A 12,644-nucleotide genomic window follows, 5' to 3' on the forward strand; every position below is an offset into this window, starting at 1 on the left:
AATTGTTATAAAAATAAAAAAAAATTGACAACTGTCAGCTGACTTCAGTATCATTTAATAAGAAGTTTTAATAAATTTAATAAAATAAATAAGTTTAATTAAAAAGTATTTTATTCCTAACAAAAATTTATCGATAAAAAATTATTCTTTATAAATAAATTTCAGCAAAATAAGTGAGTTTTCATTTTAAATGACGATCATATGATGACGGAACTTTTTTAGTTGTTGATGATATTGTAGAAAGTGTCAAGTGTTTTTTTTTTTTTTAACAAACGTTCAAATGTGCCCGGTTCTGTTTGACACATGTTCACAAAAATAAACAAATCTTACGTTCCGTAAACAGTAATGTTTCGTATAAATAAAAATTTATGTGAATATTCACTTTCGGGTAAATATTTAGCAACTGTTTTACAAAATGAATTGATTATAAAATACGCAAAAACATTGCAAGATTATTTGTTGTTTGATTTGACAGATTCAATTGAGGTTAAGCATAATTATAATAACAAACAATTACATATTTTGTATTTTTAATTAATATAATTATATTTTCAGAGTGTCGAGTGGTGTCCAAATGACCAGTACATTCTCTGTACAAATTTAAAAAAAGGAATTATACAAATATTTACAATAAAACGTAAAGAATTTAATTTCAAGTACACTGAAGGAAGTGGAGGAATAGAAAAAGTTATTTGGGGACCTGATTGTAAATCAATAATTATTATTTCTGATTTAAATGTAAGTGTAATTAATTTATATTTATTTTAAATATTTTTTTAATAAATTATAATAAGAAAAATTTATTTAAAAAATTCAATTTTTAGAATTTCAAAAAAATTTAAGCACGCAATTGATTTATTTATTTTGTTAATAGATTTACCTGTCAATAATAACATTGACCGAGCAAACAATAACCCGCATCTGGAATATTAAATCATCAGCTAAATTCTTGGCCATAAATAACAAAACAGAATGTTTAGCAATTATTTTAACAACAGATAAAACAGATAAAATAGAAATATATAAATCAAAGGATTGGAAATTATCACGCGTAAGTAAATATTAATTATTTTATTTAAAAGAATAAAAAACTTCAATTACAATAACTGAAAATTATAAATTTTAACCGCTTTGTCAGCTCCACAACTTGCTAATTCAATATCGCAATTATTATTTTTAATCGTTGGTCTAAATGCTAATCTTTTAATAGTTTTATGATGAGCTTCTTTATTATTAAGTTTAATCCAACAAATCCATTCACTCTCTATATTATACATCTTATGATCGAAAAATGTTTGTGGTATTGTCTGTAATTGAATGGAACCATCCTCAAAACCAATAGCCAAGACATAAGAATCATTAATAAGATTATTGTAAAAATCTAGAGCTGTTACAGAAGCATCCGGAAATTCTAATGATTCAATGGGTAAAATATTTTGATTATCCTTCAGTTGATCAACTTTCCAAAGTCCAATTTTACCATCACGTGACCCGGTCGCGAAGTATTTAGAATCATGGTTCCAGCTGCAGCACCAAATAATCCTCGTGTGAAGTGATTTAGCTGGTGAACAAGCTAATAAATTATAATTACAATTATCCCCGGAAGAATCAGCTTCAAAAACACTCCAGCGTCTGTCACGCGACACCGAAAGTAAATATTTTCCATCGGGAGAAAACTCAAGCTGTGTCACCGTAAGCCGATGACTCATGAGCTTACCTATTTGCGCCCAGGTCTCGGTGCTCCACAAAATGATAGCGGAGTGTTCAGGCGATGTCGACTTACAAGCAGTTGCTATTAATTTTCCATCACTGCGAGCTGCTATTGAAAACAATTCATACCCATGCCCGTACAATTTTTCCAGCTCGGGCCACAGGGTGTGTCTTATTATCTCTTCTTCAGTCGGCGGTCTTTTAATAAAATTACCTTCATTATTATCAGAAGTATCTAAATATTGTTGTTGCTCTTGGCTGGTTTTATTAGTCAGCCCCAATGCTGGAACTGAAGCGCTTGAGTCAGTCATATTCAATGCCTTGCTCCAATCATCAGCACTTAGAGCTTCAGAAAATCCAGCTGGTGCTTTAAAAACCCGGACGACTTTCTCATCAGCGCCAGAGCAGAACATCGTCGAGTTTAATATTGTCAGACAATTAATATCATAGCCGTGAATTTGTGGGCGTGCTATTTCATGCCAATTTGATGATGATGATGATGAATTTTTACAAGACGGTAAGAATGGTACGTGAATTCTTGTCGTCTGATCCAAGCTCGTAGTTAACAAATACCTGCCACGTGGCTCCCAATGTAAGTCAGTCACCTCGCTGAAGTGTCCGGTTGGTCCCGAGCGTGGGTACCATTTTTTAATTTCTTCGTTGAATCTCCACAGATGAAAGGTACCTTGGTAACCCTGGGCCAATACTGAAGACCCGTCGGAGTTAAATTTGCACGCGTAAAAACCCAGAGAGTTGCCACCGACCTTGCCCAATTTAACAGTCTCAATCCAAACACCACTGGGACTCGGCTCCCAGATAATAATCGTTTGGTCCAGCCCACTTGAGAGTAGCTTCAAACTATTTTTATTGTCAGGCGACCAGTGGACTCCGTTGACCCAGTGATCATGTCCTGTGAGCACTGACTCCAAAGAAATGTCAAAATTATTATCATCTACCTTGAATTGATACCGTTGCTCATCATCTACAGCTTCTGGAGGGATTGATGAAATTTTCCAGAGCCTTATGGTCCTGTCTTGAGAACCACTGGCCATAAAAGCTTCATTGGAATTATATTTAACAATATCAAGACACTGAATCCAGTCTTGATGGCCGCGTAGCTCAATTGTATGATTGAAATTTAATTCTGGGCTATTTTTATTTAGCGAATTGGGACTGCAAGTGTAAAGATGAATTGTTGCGTCGTCAAGACAAATTATTATCACTGGAATTGGCTTGTCACCTGGCAATGATGAGATTTTTATTTCATTTGGAATTTTTTTATTTAAATTCAACTTCTGGTGAATTAATGTCGATGATTGTTGGTACCATATTTTAAACTCGCCTTTAAATGATGAGCCAGCTATCAATAAATTATTATTCTTACTTGTTGACGAATCAGAACCAGTCCAATAAGCTGCGTGTGCTGTTGACAAATCACTGTCTAAGGAAATAATAATATTTGGCTTGTAACGTTTGGTGACAGATTCATGCCAGATTATTATTTTACCGTCCAGTGAGGCTGATAAAATTTTAGGTGGTAAGCTATCATCACTATTATTTTCACAGATCCACTCAACTACTTTAACTTGACTCTCATGCTGTTCAAGTTTGTCAATTACTCGGCCAGTTTCTAAATAATCGGGGTCGTATATTACAACGGAATTGGAACTCGCGTAACAAATAATGTTATTTTTTCGGCACCAATCTATTGCATGTGGCTGACAGTTTGATGCACATGATATATAATTTGTTATTACTTTCATTTTTATTTATTAAATATTTTTTTTTAATTTAAATTTAAGGTTTGTTTTGTGACAATCACGTGTATAATGTAAACTTGGGGTTTTGTATTTATAACCTAAAAATTATTTCAAATTCAGTATAGTGAAGTTAGCTGACATCTGTCAATATTTTTTAGTTCTCGTTACAAATCAATCATAATAATAATAAACGTATTATTAAATTTAACTGTCACCTCACAATTGTTTTAATTTTTTTTTAACAAATAAATTATAGCAGAAAAAAATTATTAAAAAATGAACTTGTAGAAATTTAAATAAATTAAAAATGCAATTTTTTTTAAATAATTTTTTAGAACAAATTTTTTTGTTAAAGAAAATTTAAAAATTGTCAAGTGACTGCTAGTTTTAATGTCATATAAATTATGGTAAAAATAGTAAGAAAAAAAAAAATTGACATCTAGAAATTTTAAAAATAAAAGAATGCAATTTTTTTTAAATAATTTTTTTACTTAATTTAATTTTTAAATAAAATTAAAAATTAATCAGATGACAGCAAACTTTAATGTCATTAAAAAAATATGACATTAAAGCTAGCTGTCACTTGACCATTTTTTAATTTTATTTAACAAAAAAATTTGCTCCGAAAAATTATTTTTAAAAAATTGCATTTTTAATTTATTAAAATTTCAAAAGTCCATTTTTTTTTTTAGTAATCTTAATGCAGTAATTTATTTATTAGAAAAATTATTAAATATCTCCTCAATTAATTTTCATTAAAAAAATGCTTCTAAAAATTTTTACTTGCAATTTTTATTAATTTTCACATGTGAAACTTTTTAATTAAATTTTTTTTTAATAATTAAATTGTTATAAAATTCTAAAAAAATTTTTAATATCTGTAATAATAATTTAATTGTTCTAAAATTAAAAAAAAAAAATTCTAATGTCAATAATTTCAAAGTCTTTAATAAAAAAATACTTTTAAAAATCTCCCCTTATGTTTTTTTTTTTAATTTTCACACGTGAAATTTTTTTCATAAAAATTTGATTGCTAAAAAATTAAAAAAAAATTTCTAAAATCAATTTCAGCATCATAAATTACTATTATTATTATTATTATTATTATTATTATTATTATTATTATTTTATAAGCTTATTTTTATTTTTATTTATTACAGAGATTGATCTGCGATAAATTATTCAGCATTGACGGGGTATCATGGTCACCCAATGGAGAATTGTTAGCTATTTGGTGTTCAATAATTGGAAAATCCCGAATACTAATATACTCAATGACAACAGATACACACATCGGCGTATTTAATGTCGAAGGAAATAATTTACCTTGCAGTGACACAATTGAAAAACCAATTAAAGGAATTGAGCAAGTTGTTTGGAGTCCCAGCGGACAAATATTAGCTATTGCTGGTTATAATGAGACAGTTGCATTGATAAATCATGTTACTTGGTCGGTAATTAATGAATTGCACTGTAAGCCGGTAATCAAAGAGGATGATAATTATCTTGGAAAAATTTATAAAGAAATTGATATTACTCGAAGAGATTGGTCTAATTATCTGTCGAATAATGTAATACATGATCAACACGTCAAGTATATTTTAGAACAAGTATTAGACAGACCTATAAATATTCCGATAGATATTGAACCTAAATATTGGGACGTGTCTATTGCAGCAATAGATATTCTGTCATTTAGTCCATGCGGTAAATATTTGGCGATAAGACATCAAGTTTATCCCTCGACTCTTTGGATTTGGGATTTGATTGACGATTGCGTTGATAATATTTTATTGAAAAATTCAATATCAGGTAATCATTTTTATAATAAATAAAAAAATTAATAACTAGCAACCTGTAGTCACTATGTGATTGCCATGACTTGTAAACTATAAAAAATTAAAATTTAGCTTAATTGAATAATGAATTTTGTTAAATTGCATTGTACTTTCTTAAATATTGACGTTTTTGAAAATATAAGCACATCCCGATGTTATACTAATCAAGAGCTTTCATTTGAATACCCACATGGCATTTTTATATATTTTATATATATATATATATATATATATATATATATATATATATATATATATATATATATATATATATATATATATATATATATATATATATATATATATATATATATATCAAATATATGAACAATTGATGTGGGTACTCAAATGAAAGGTCTCAATGAGTGTAATGTCAGGATGAGCTTATATCTATAAAAATGTCAATAGTTTACAAGATACAAGGTCATTTCTTAATTATTAATATTTTTAAAAATATAAGCTCATCCTTATGTTACACTCATCAAGAGCTTTCATTTGAGTACCCACATACATTTTGATATATTTTTCATATATTTATATACATAATATATATATAAATATATCAAATATATGAAAAATTGATGTGGGTATTCAAATGAAAGCTCTTGATGAGTGTAATCTCGGGATGAGCTTACATCTTTGAAAATGTCGATAGTTCACAAGATACAAGGTAATTTCTTAATTATGTATCTAGAGATAGAGCATTTTCGAATGCAATTTAAATACTTATCATCATAAATTAATTATCTGTGAGAATGATATGAAACCTTGAGAAGGCACAAATTCAAGTCAAGACCTTTGCAATATGACACTAAATTTCACTAAAAAAAAAAAAAAAACCGATTTCATCATATGACTATCCCGGAAATAAAATTTTTCTTATTCTCATAATAATATAGATGACATCTGATAATTTTTAGATTTTTTATGTAGTATCACAATAATTAAGAGAGTATTAATTATGTTTTTCACTTTTTAATTAGGAATCGCATGGGAGCCGACAAAAACCCGCTTATTAATTTTTTCTGAGTCTCCGATAATTGTTGAATGGCATCCAATTAAAAAAGTACAACTATTTGAATCTCCACGAGGGATGAAAGTTATTAATGGCAAGTGGAGTCCCAACGGTGAAACGATAGCTTTATTAGGATACAACAAAACTTCAATCATTAAAGTGTAGATATTTATTAATTTAAACAATTATCCTCTTTTTTATTTTAAGTTATTATTTATTATAATAAATTTTTTTCATGGCTTCTTCAAGCATCTTGAATAATTAATTATTAACATAAACGTCAAACATTTTCAGCATTACATTACTGAAAATTCTGATTGAATCGCATGGGAACGAATTGAAAAAACAGTGCCTTTAAAAAAAGTATTTATTAAGATTGAAATGGATAGAAAGTCGAATCTGTTTCTATTTGATTCCGTTTGTTGGGATATTTATAAATATCCAAACTTTGAATAACTGTATTTATTTATTTTTTGTAAATTCGATTTCTTCGCAGGGATATCGATTGTCAAAGTTTTCGATTGTCTGTTGTCCGCTAAATTCACACTCACAAATTTTTTAACAATTTTTAATTAATGATATTTTTCTATGTAAAATTAATTTTAAGATAAAAATGAATTTAGGTAGCAGAAATTTAATCATTTTTAGAATTTTTTCAACCGATAAATTATGGCAAAAAAATTTAGAATAAAATTCTTACCAACCAGTGATTACAGTAATTTTGCTAATTTTGGCATTATCAACGGAGTGATTAGTATTATATATATATAACCTAATTTATAAATTCACAACGTAAATAATTCATCTATTTGTACTTCTTACTAAATGTCAAATAATTTATAACATATTTTTATTTTTATTGTTATTATTATAAAAACTAAATTGTGATCTATTTAAGTGACAAGAAAAATATTAAGATTAATAATGTCAAATTTAAAATACTAAATACATTTTTGTGAAAAACTCCTAACTGTTTCTTAAAACAGAATTTTGTTTTTTCATTTAATTTTTCCTTTTTTTTATTATGACAAATATTATGGCAAGTGTTGATTTAAAAAATTGGCCAATACTTAGTCTGCTTAATCGTGAATTTATCAGTGAGATTGATACAATACTTGTTTTTGGTAATTATAACAATAATAAATTAAAAACTTTTATAATTGTACAAATAAAAAAGTGACATTAAACCTAGCAATTAAATCAATTGAGCGTTTTTTAATTTTTTTTATCAAACAAATTTGTTCTAAAAAATTATTTTTAAAAAATTGCATTTTTAATTTATTCAAATTTATACAAGTCCAATTTTTTAATCATTTTTCTAAGATATAATTTATTTGTTAAAAAAAATTTTTAAAATTGTGAAGTGACGGCTAAATTTAATGTTATCAAATTTGTTCAAAAAAATTATTTTTTAAAAATTATGATACTGGAATTAGCTGTCAGCTGTCAATTTAAAAAATTTTTTTAACAAATTAAGTACAATAAAAATTTTCACTTGTAATTTTTATGAATTTTCTTATGTGAAATTTATTAATTAATTTTTATAAAAATAAATTTAGCAGATATTTAATAATTTTTAGAATTTTTTTTTAACAAACTAATTATGGCATAAAAATTAGGAAAAAAAATTGACATTTAGAAATTTTAAAAAATTAAAAATCCAATTTTTTAAAATTATTTTTTGGAACTAATTTTTTTGTCAAATAAAATTGAAAAATTCTTTAGTGATTGCTAACTTTAATGTCATTTAATTTTAATGAAAATTAACTTATGGTAAATTTTAATGAAAATTAACAAATAAATTATGGTAAAAAAAAATTTTATAAAAAAATTGACATTTAGAAATTTTAAAAAACTATAAATGAAATTTCTTAAAAATAATTTTTTAGAGTAAATTTATTTGTTAAAAAAAATTTTAAAAATTGTCAAGTGACAGCTAACTTTAATGTCATTTAATTTTTTTTTTAATAATATAATTGCCACAAAAAAATTTTTAATGTCTTTCAACTTCAGTGTCATTAAAAATTGAGTTTATTTTAAAAATTTTCTACGTAATTTTTTTTGTTAAAAAAATAATTAAATATTTGTTGAATTAATTTTGATTAAAAAAAAATATATTATTACAGGATTACTTGGCAATGAAGTGTTGATAGTAACAAAAGACGGCAAAGTATACGCACTAGGAAGCAACACGTCAGGGTGTTTGGGCACAGGTGACACCCACAGCACTTTGTATCCTGTCAAAATAGAAGCTCTGACTCTAAAAGGCGTCAAGACATTTGCATTTGGTGTTGGACCTCATGTCTTGGCACTTACTAACAAAGGAGAAGTTTACTCATGGGGGCATAATGGTTACTGTGAGCTAGGAAATGGATCATCTAATCAAAATCCACTGCCAAGTAAGGTTGCTTCTAATTTTGAGGACAAACCTATCATTGCAATTGCTTGTGGTAGCCATCATTCATTAGCACTGACTGAAGATGGAGAGGTAAAATAAATAATTTTCATTTTTAAACACCCGCTAAATTAATTTGTTCCAAAAAATTATTTTAAAAAAATTGCATTTAGAATTTCTTAGCATTTCTAAAAAAAAAAAAAAAACAATAAAATAAAATAAATTTTTCTTGTAATAATTTACTTGTTAAAAAATTTTATAAAAACATCAAATGTTCCTCAATTTCAATATCATTTTTTATAACTGAATTATTAAATTATTATTTATTTATTTGAATTATTGTGAAAAAATTATTCAATTATTATGAAAAAATTATAAGTGCAAATTAAAAAATAAAATTTTTTTTTCATTATACACGGAAAGAACAAGATGACACTGGATATCATCCTAGATTATACTGAGTGAAAAAAAATTTCAGATAGTAGTTAGTATAATCCAAATTACAATGAGTATAATCTAGATTATAATGATTATAATCATTATAATCTAGATTATAATTAGTATAATCCAGATTATAATGAGTATAATCCAGATTATAATGAGTATAATCCAAATTATAATGAGTATAATCCAGATTACAATGAGTATACTCCAGATATCACCCAGTATAATCTAGATTACACTAGCTACTATCCGAAAATTTTTTTCACCACGGATATCACTGAGTATAATCTAGGATGATATCCAGTGTCATCTTGTTTTTTCCGTGTAATTGATTTATATTGAAAATTTTTCAGATGCCAACTAAATATAAATCCTTATTTATTTTATAATATTAAAAATAATAATAATTTTTATTTACAGGTTTATGGATGGGGACAAAATACTTGCGGACAAGTTGGAAGTGGTATAAGTACTAATCAAAATACTCCACGTAAAATAAATTCTGGATTAGCTGGTAAAAAAATAATTCAGATAGCATGCGGACAAACATCAAGTGTTGCCGTTACTAATAACGGTGAGGTTTATGCATGGGGTAATAACAGTGTTGGCCAATTAGGAGTTGGTACTTACATTAATCAATTAAGTCCTCAAAAAGTCACTGGACTGAATGGGATTGTTATTGGTAATTTTTTTTTTTTTATTAAATTTTAAAATTAAATTGTTTTTTAAGCTTAATTAATTAATTAATAAATAATAATAATAATAATAATAATAATAATAATAATAATAATTTTTATAAACAGCTAAAGTTGTGTGTGGCTACTCACATACAATGGCAATGAGTGACGAAGGTGATGTTTACGTATGGGGAGGCAATGGATATGGACAGTTGGGTTTAGGAACTAAATCGAATGCATGTCAACCGGTCAAAGTATGAAATTTTAATTTTAAATCAACAACATTAATATTTCATTTAAATATAATATAAAATAATTATTTATTTTGGTAAATAACAGCTGACAATCGGAGACATGGGTAGAGTAAGTGACATCGCAGCAATACACTGTAATCACATAAGTGCAGCGCTAGCTGAGGGTGGAAAAATTTATATGTGGGGTCAATGTCGGGGTCAAACAGTGACAACACCAACAGTGACTCCATTATTGCACTTACACGATGTACTTGCTTGCTACTCAACACCAAGTGTTATGCACGAGCCACTCGTACTCTATGCTGAAGATGAAACAAGTATTTTGGATTGTTTAAAACAAGCCTTTGATGATTCTGTAAGTATTTATTATTATTATTATTATTATTATTATTCCAGACAAATTTCCAGTTAATAATAATAATAATAATAATAAAATTTATCATTATTATTTTTATAAATAACAAAATTAATTATTAATATTATAGACTCACAGTGATTTGACAATACAAGTACAGGGAAAACCTATTTATGTACATAAAGCTGTTTTAAAAATACGCTGTCAATATTTTAGATCAATGTTTCAAGAGCATTGGACTGAAAATAACCAATCGTAAGAATTAAATTATAATTATTTTTAATTACATGTATTTATCAATATAAATTCAAATTTTATTTTCAGTGTTATTGTGCATGATGAATTTTCATATGATGTTTATAGATCATTTTTAAAATATTTATACACTGATCAAGTTGATTTACCACCTGAAAATGCACTAGGTAATTTATACAACATAAAATATAATATTGATAATTTTAAATTGTAAAATCTAATTTTTTTTAACAGAACTAATGTATCTTGCAAATGCGTATTTTGAAACTCAATTGAAAGGAAAGTGTGTACAAATGATTAAACGCGGGATTACTATAAATAATGTTGCTTTTTTATATAAAACTGCCATTGAATACAGTTCCAAAGTAAGTTTTTAATTTATTTATTTAATTATTAATTTTTATTTTAAAAAATATTATAATATATATTATTTACAGGAATTAGAAGACTTTTGTTTTAAATTTGCTTTAAACCATATGACAGCAGTAATCCAAACATCTCACTTTTCAAAACTGGACGAAGCAACGTTGAAGACATTTATTACCAAAGCTGCTCATGCAGGTGCATTTAAAACATGAGTAAATATTATTGGGACAATATATTATATTATATCTTTATTGTTGAAGTAATTAATCATCACTATCTATCACTATATTAAATTTTATTCCGTACGTGCATTTTTATTTGCTAAATAATTAATTTTATTAAGATTTTTTTTTTTATATTAAATATAATATATTTATTAATTTATCCAGATAAAAATATAATTGAGTTTTTTTTATGGTAAGAATTTTTAATTAATTCAATTGATAAATTTGCGTATATTTTTTTTTATAATTTATCTGTATTTTTTGGTTGATAAAAATAAAATTGAAAATTTCTTGTCAAAAAATAAAATTAAAAATTTTTTGTCAAAAAATAAAATTACAAATTTTTTTTCACAAAAAAAAACATTTTAATTAATTAATAAAAAAATAATTAATTAACTAAATAAACTAATAAAATATTTTTACAGTGCATTAAGATAATTACTTTTTAATTTTTTATTTATTTAATTATTTTATTATAATTTATAATAATATATTTGAAGAGAGTGATTTATAATAACATGGCAAAAATCAACATAATACTTAATATATATTTATATTTTTTTTAATACATAGTATTAATATTAATAATATGTGTGTGATGGTGTTAGGTGTATTATTTGCATTATTCGACCACTCATGTATGTAATTAATAATAAGATTTATAAATCCACTAATAATAATAATAAATTATAAAAAAAATTTTGAATAAGATTAGCTACAGCAACAATAACATCAACAACAACAGTAACAATAATAATGGTAATAATAATAAATATAATTACAATAAATTAATTAATTAACTAGGATGAAGATTATCGTATTAATTTAGGCCTGCGGGCTACTTTTACAGCAACATGCTGTCAGAATCCCATTTTAAATATAATAATTTTAAATTTATATTATAATCTATAATAATTTCAATAAAATAATACAAAAAAATATCTAAATAAAATTATTATTATTATTAGTTATTTAATATTTAAATATTAAGCGGAAGAAATAGCAAAAATTTATAAGCCGGCATATTTTATTTATTAATATCAATATACTATCCGTTTTTTTTTTTATTTTTATATTTTTTACTTAACTTTATTCTTAATAATAATAATTTGAAATATTTATGTATATTCGGTATTTTATTTTTCTTCTAATAAATTTATTTACTTTCACATAACTTCCTTGTATTATCAACACCGGTAGTTCATCAGTCTGGCAATGTTTTATTAACTCTTTATATATTTATAATTACAATAATATTATTGGCAATAAATTAAACGAAATATATATAATATTTATTTTTTACTTTATTTATTTATTTATTAAATACATTTGCTTATTAATTTGCTGGATT

At 25.4% G+C, this 12,644-nt stretch overlaps 3 protein-coding genes across 3 annotated transcripts; 2 read left to right on the forward strand and 1 right to left on the reverse strand.

Annotated features, from left to right (window-relative positions):
- The first annotated feature begins 224 nt into the window (after positions 1–224).
- Positions 225–6,571, forward strand: LOC141535263 (WD repeat-containing protein WRAP73). Its single transcript, XM_074255120.1, has 5 exons — positions 225–486; positions 556–738; positions 875–1,051; positions 4,631–5,282; positions 6,292–6,571. The coding sequence occupies exons 1-5, from the start codon at positions 346–348 to the stop codon at positions 6,486–6,488; spliced, it is 1,350 nt and encodes a 449-aa protein (XP_074111221.1). The 5' UTR covers positions 225–345; the 3' UTR covers positions 6,489–6,571.
- On the reverse strand, positions 1,057–3,569 carry Elp2 (elongator complex protein 2). The gene has a single exon (XM_074255117.1). It carries the CDS (start codon positions 3,471–3,473, stop codon positions 1,098–1,100), a length of 2,376 nt encoding a protein of 791 aa, XP_074111218.1. The 5' UTR covers positions 3,474–3,569; the 3' UTR covers positions 1,057–1,097.
- Positions 6,572–6,711: 140 nt separating the features above from the next.
- Positions 6,712–12,234, forward strand: LOC141535262 (RCC1 and BTB domain-containing protein 1). Its single transcript, XM_074255119.1, has 9 exons — positions 6,712–7,447; positions 8,450–8,811; positions 9,583–9,844; positions 9,966–10,093; positions 10,179–10,448; positions 10,579–10,703; positions 10,773–10,870; positions 10,938–11,068; positions 11,141–12,234. Exons 1-9 carry the CDS (start codon positions 7,348–7,350, stop codon positions 11,279–11,281), a joined length of 1,617 nt encoding a protein of 538 aa, XP_074111220.1. The 5' UTR covers positions 6,712–7,347; the 3' UTR covers positions 11,282–12,234.
- Positions 12,235–12,644: the final 410 nt, after the last annotated feature.

Source organism: Cotesia typhae, unplaced genomic scaffold (assembly GCF_013202065.1).
Source record: "Cotesia typhae breed Kobodo isofemale line unplaced genomic scaffold, CoteBio_Ctyphae scaffold_13, whole genome shotgun sequence".
In the NCBI taxonomy this organism is placed as follows: Eukaryota; Metazoa; Arthropoda; class Insecta; order Hymenoptera; family Braconidae; genus Cotesia; species Cotesia typhae.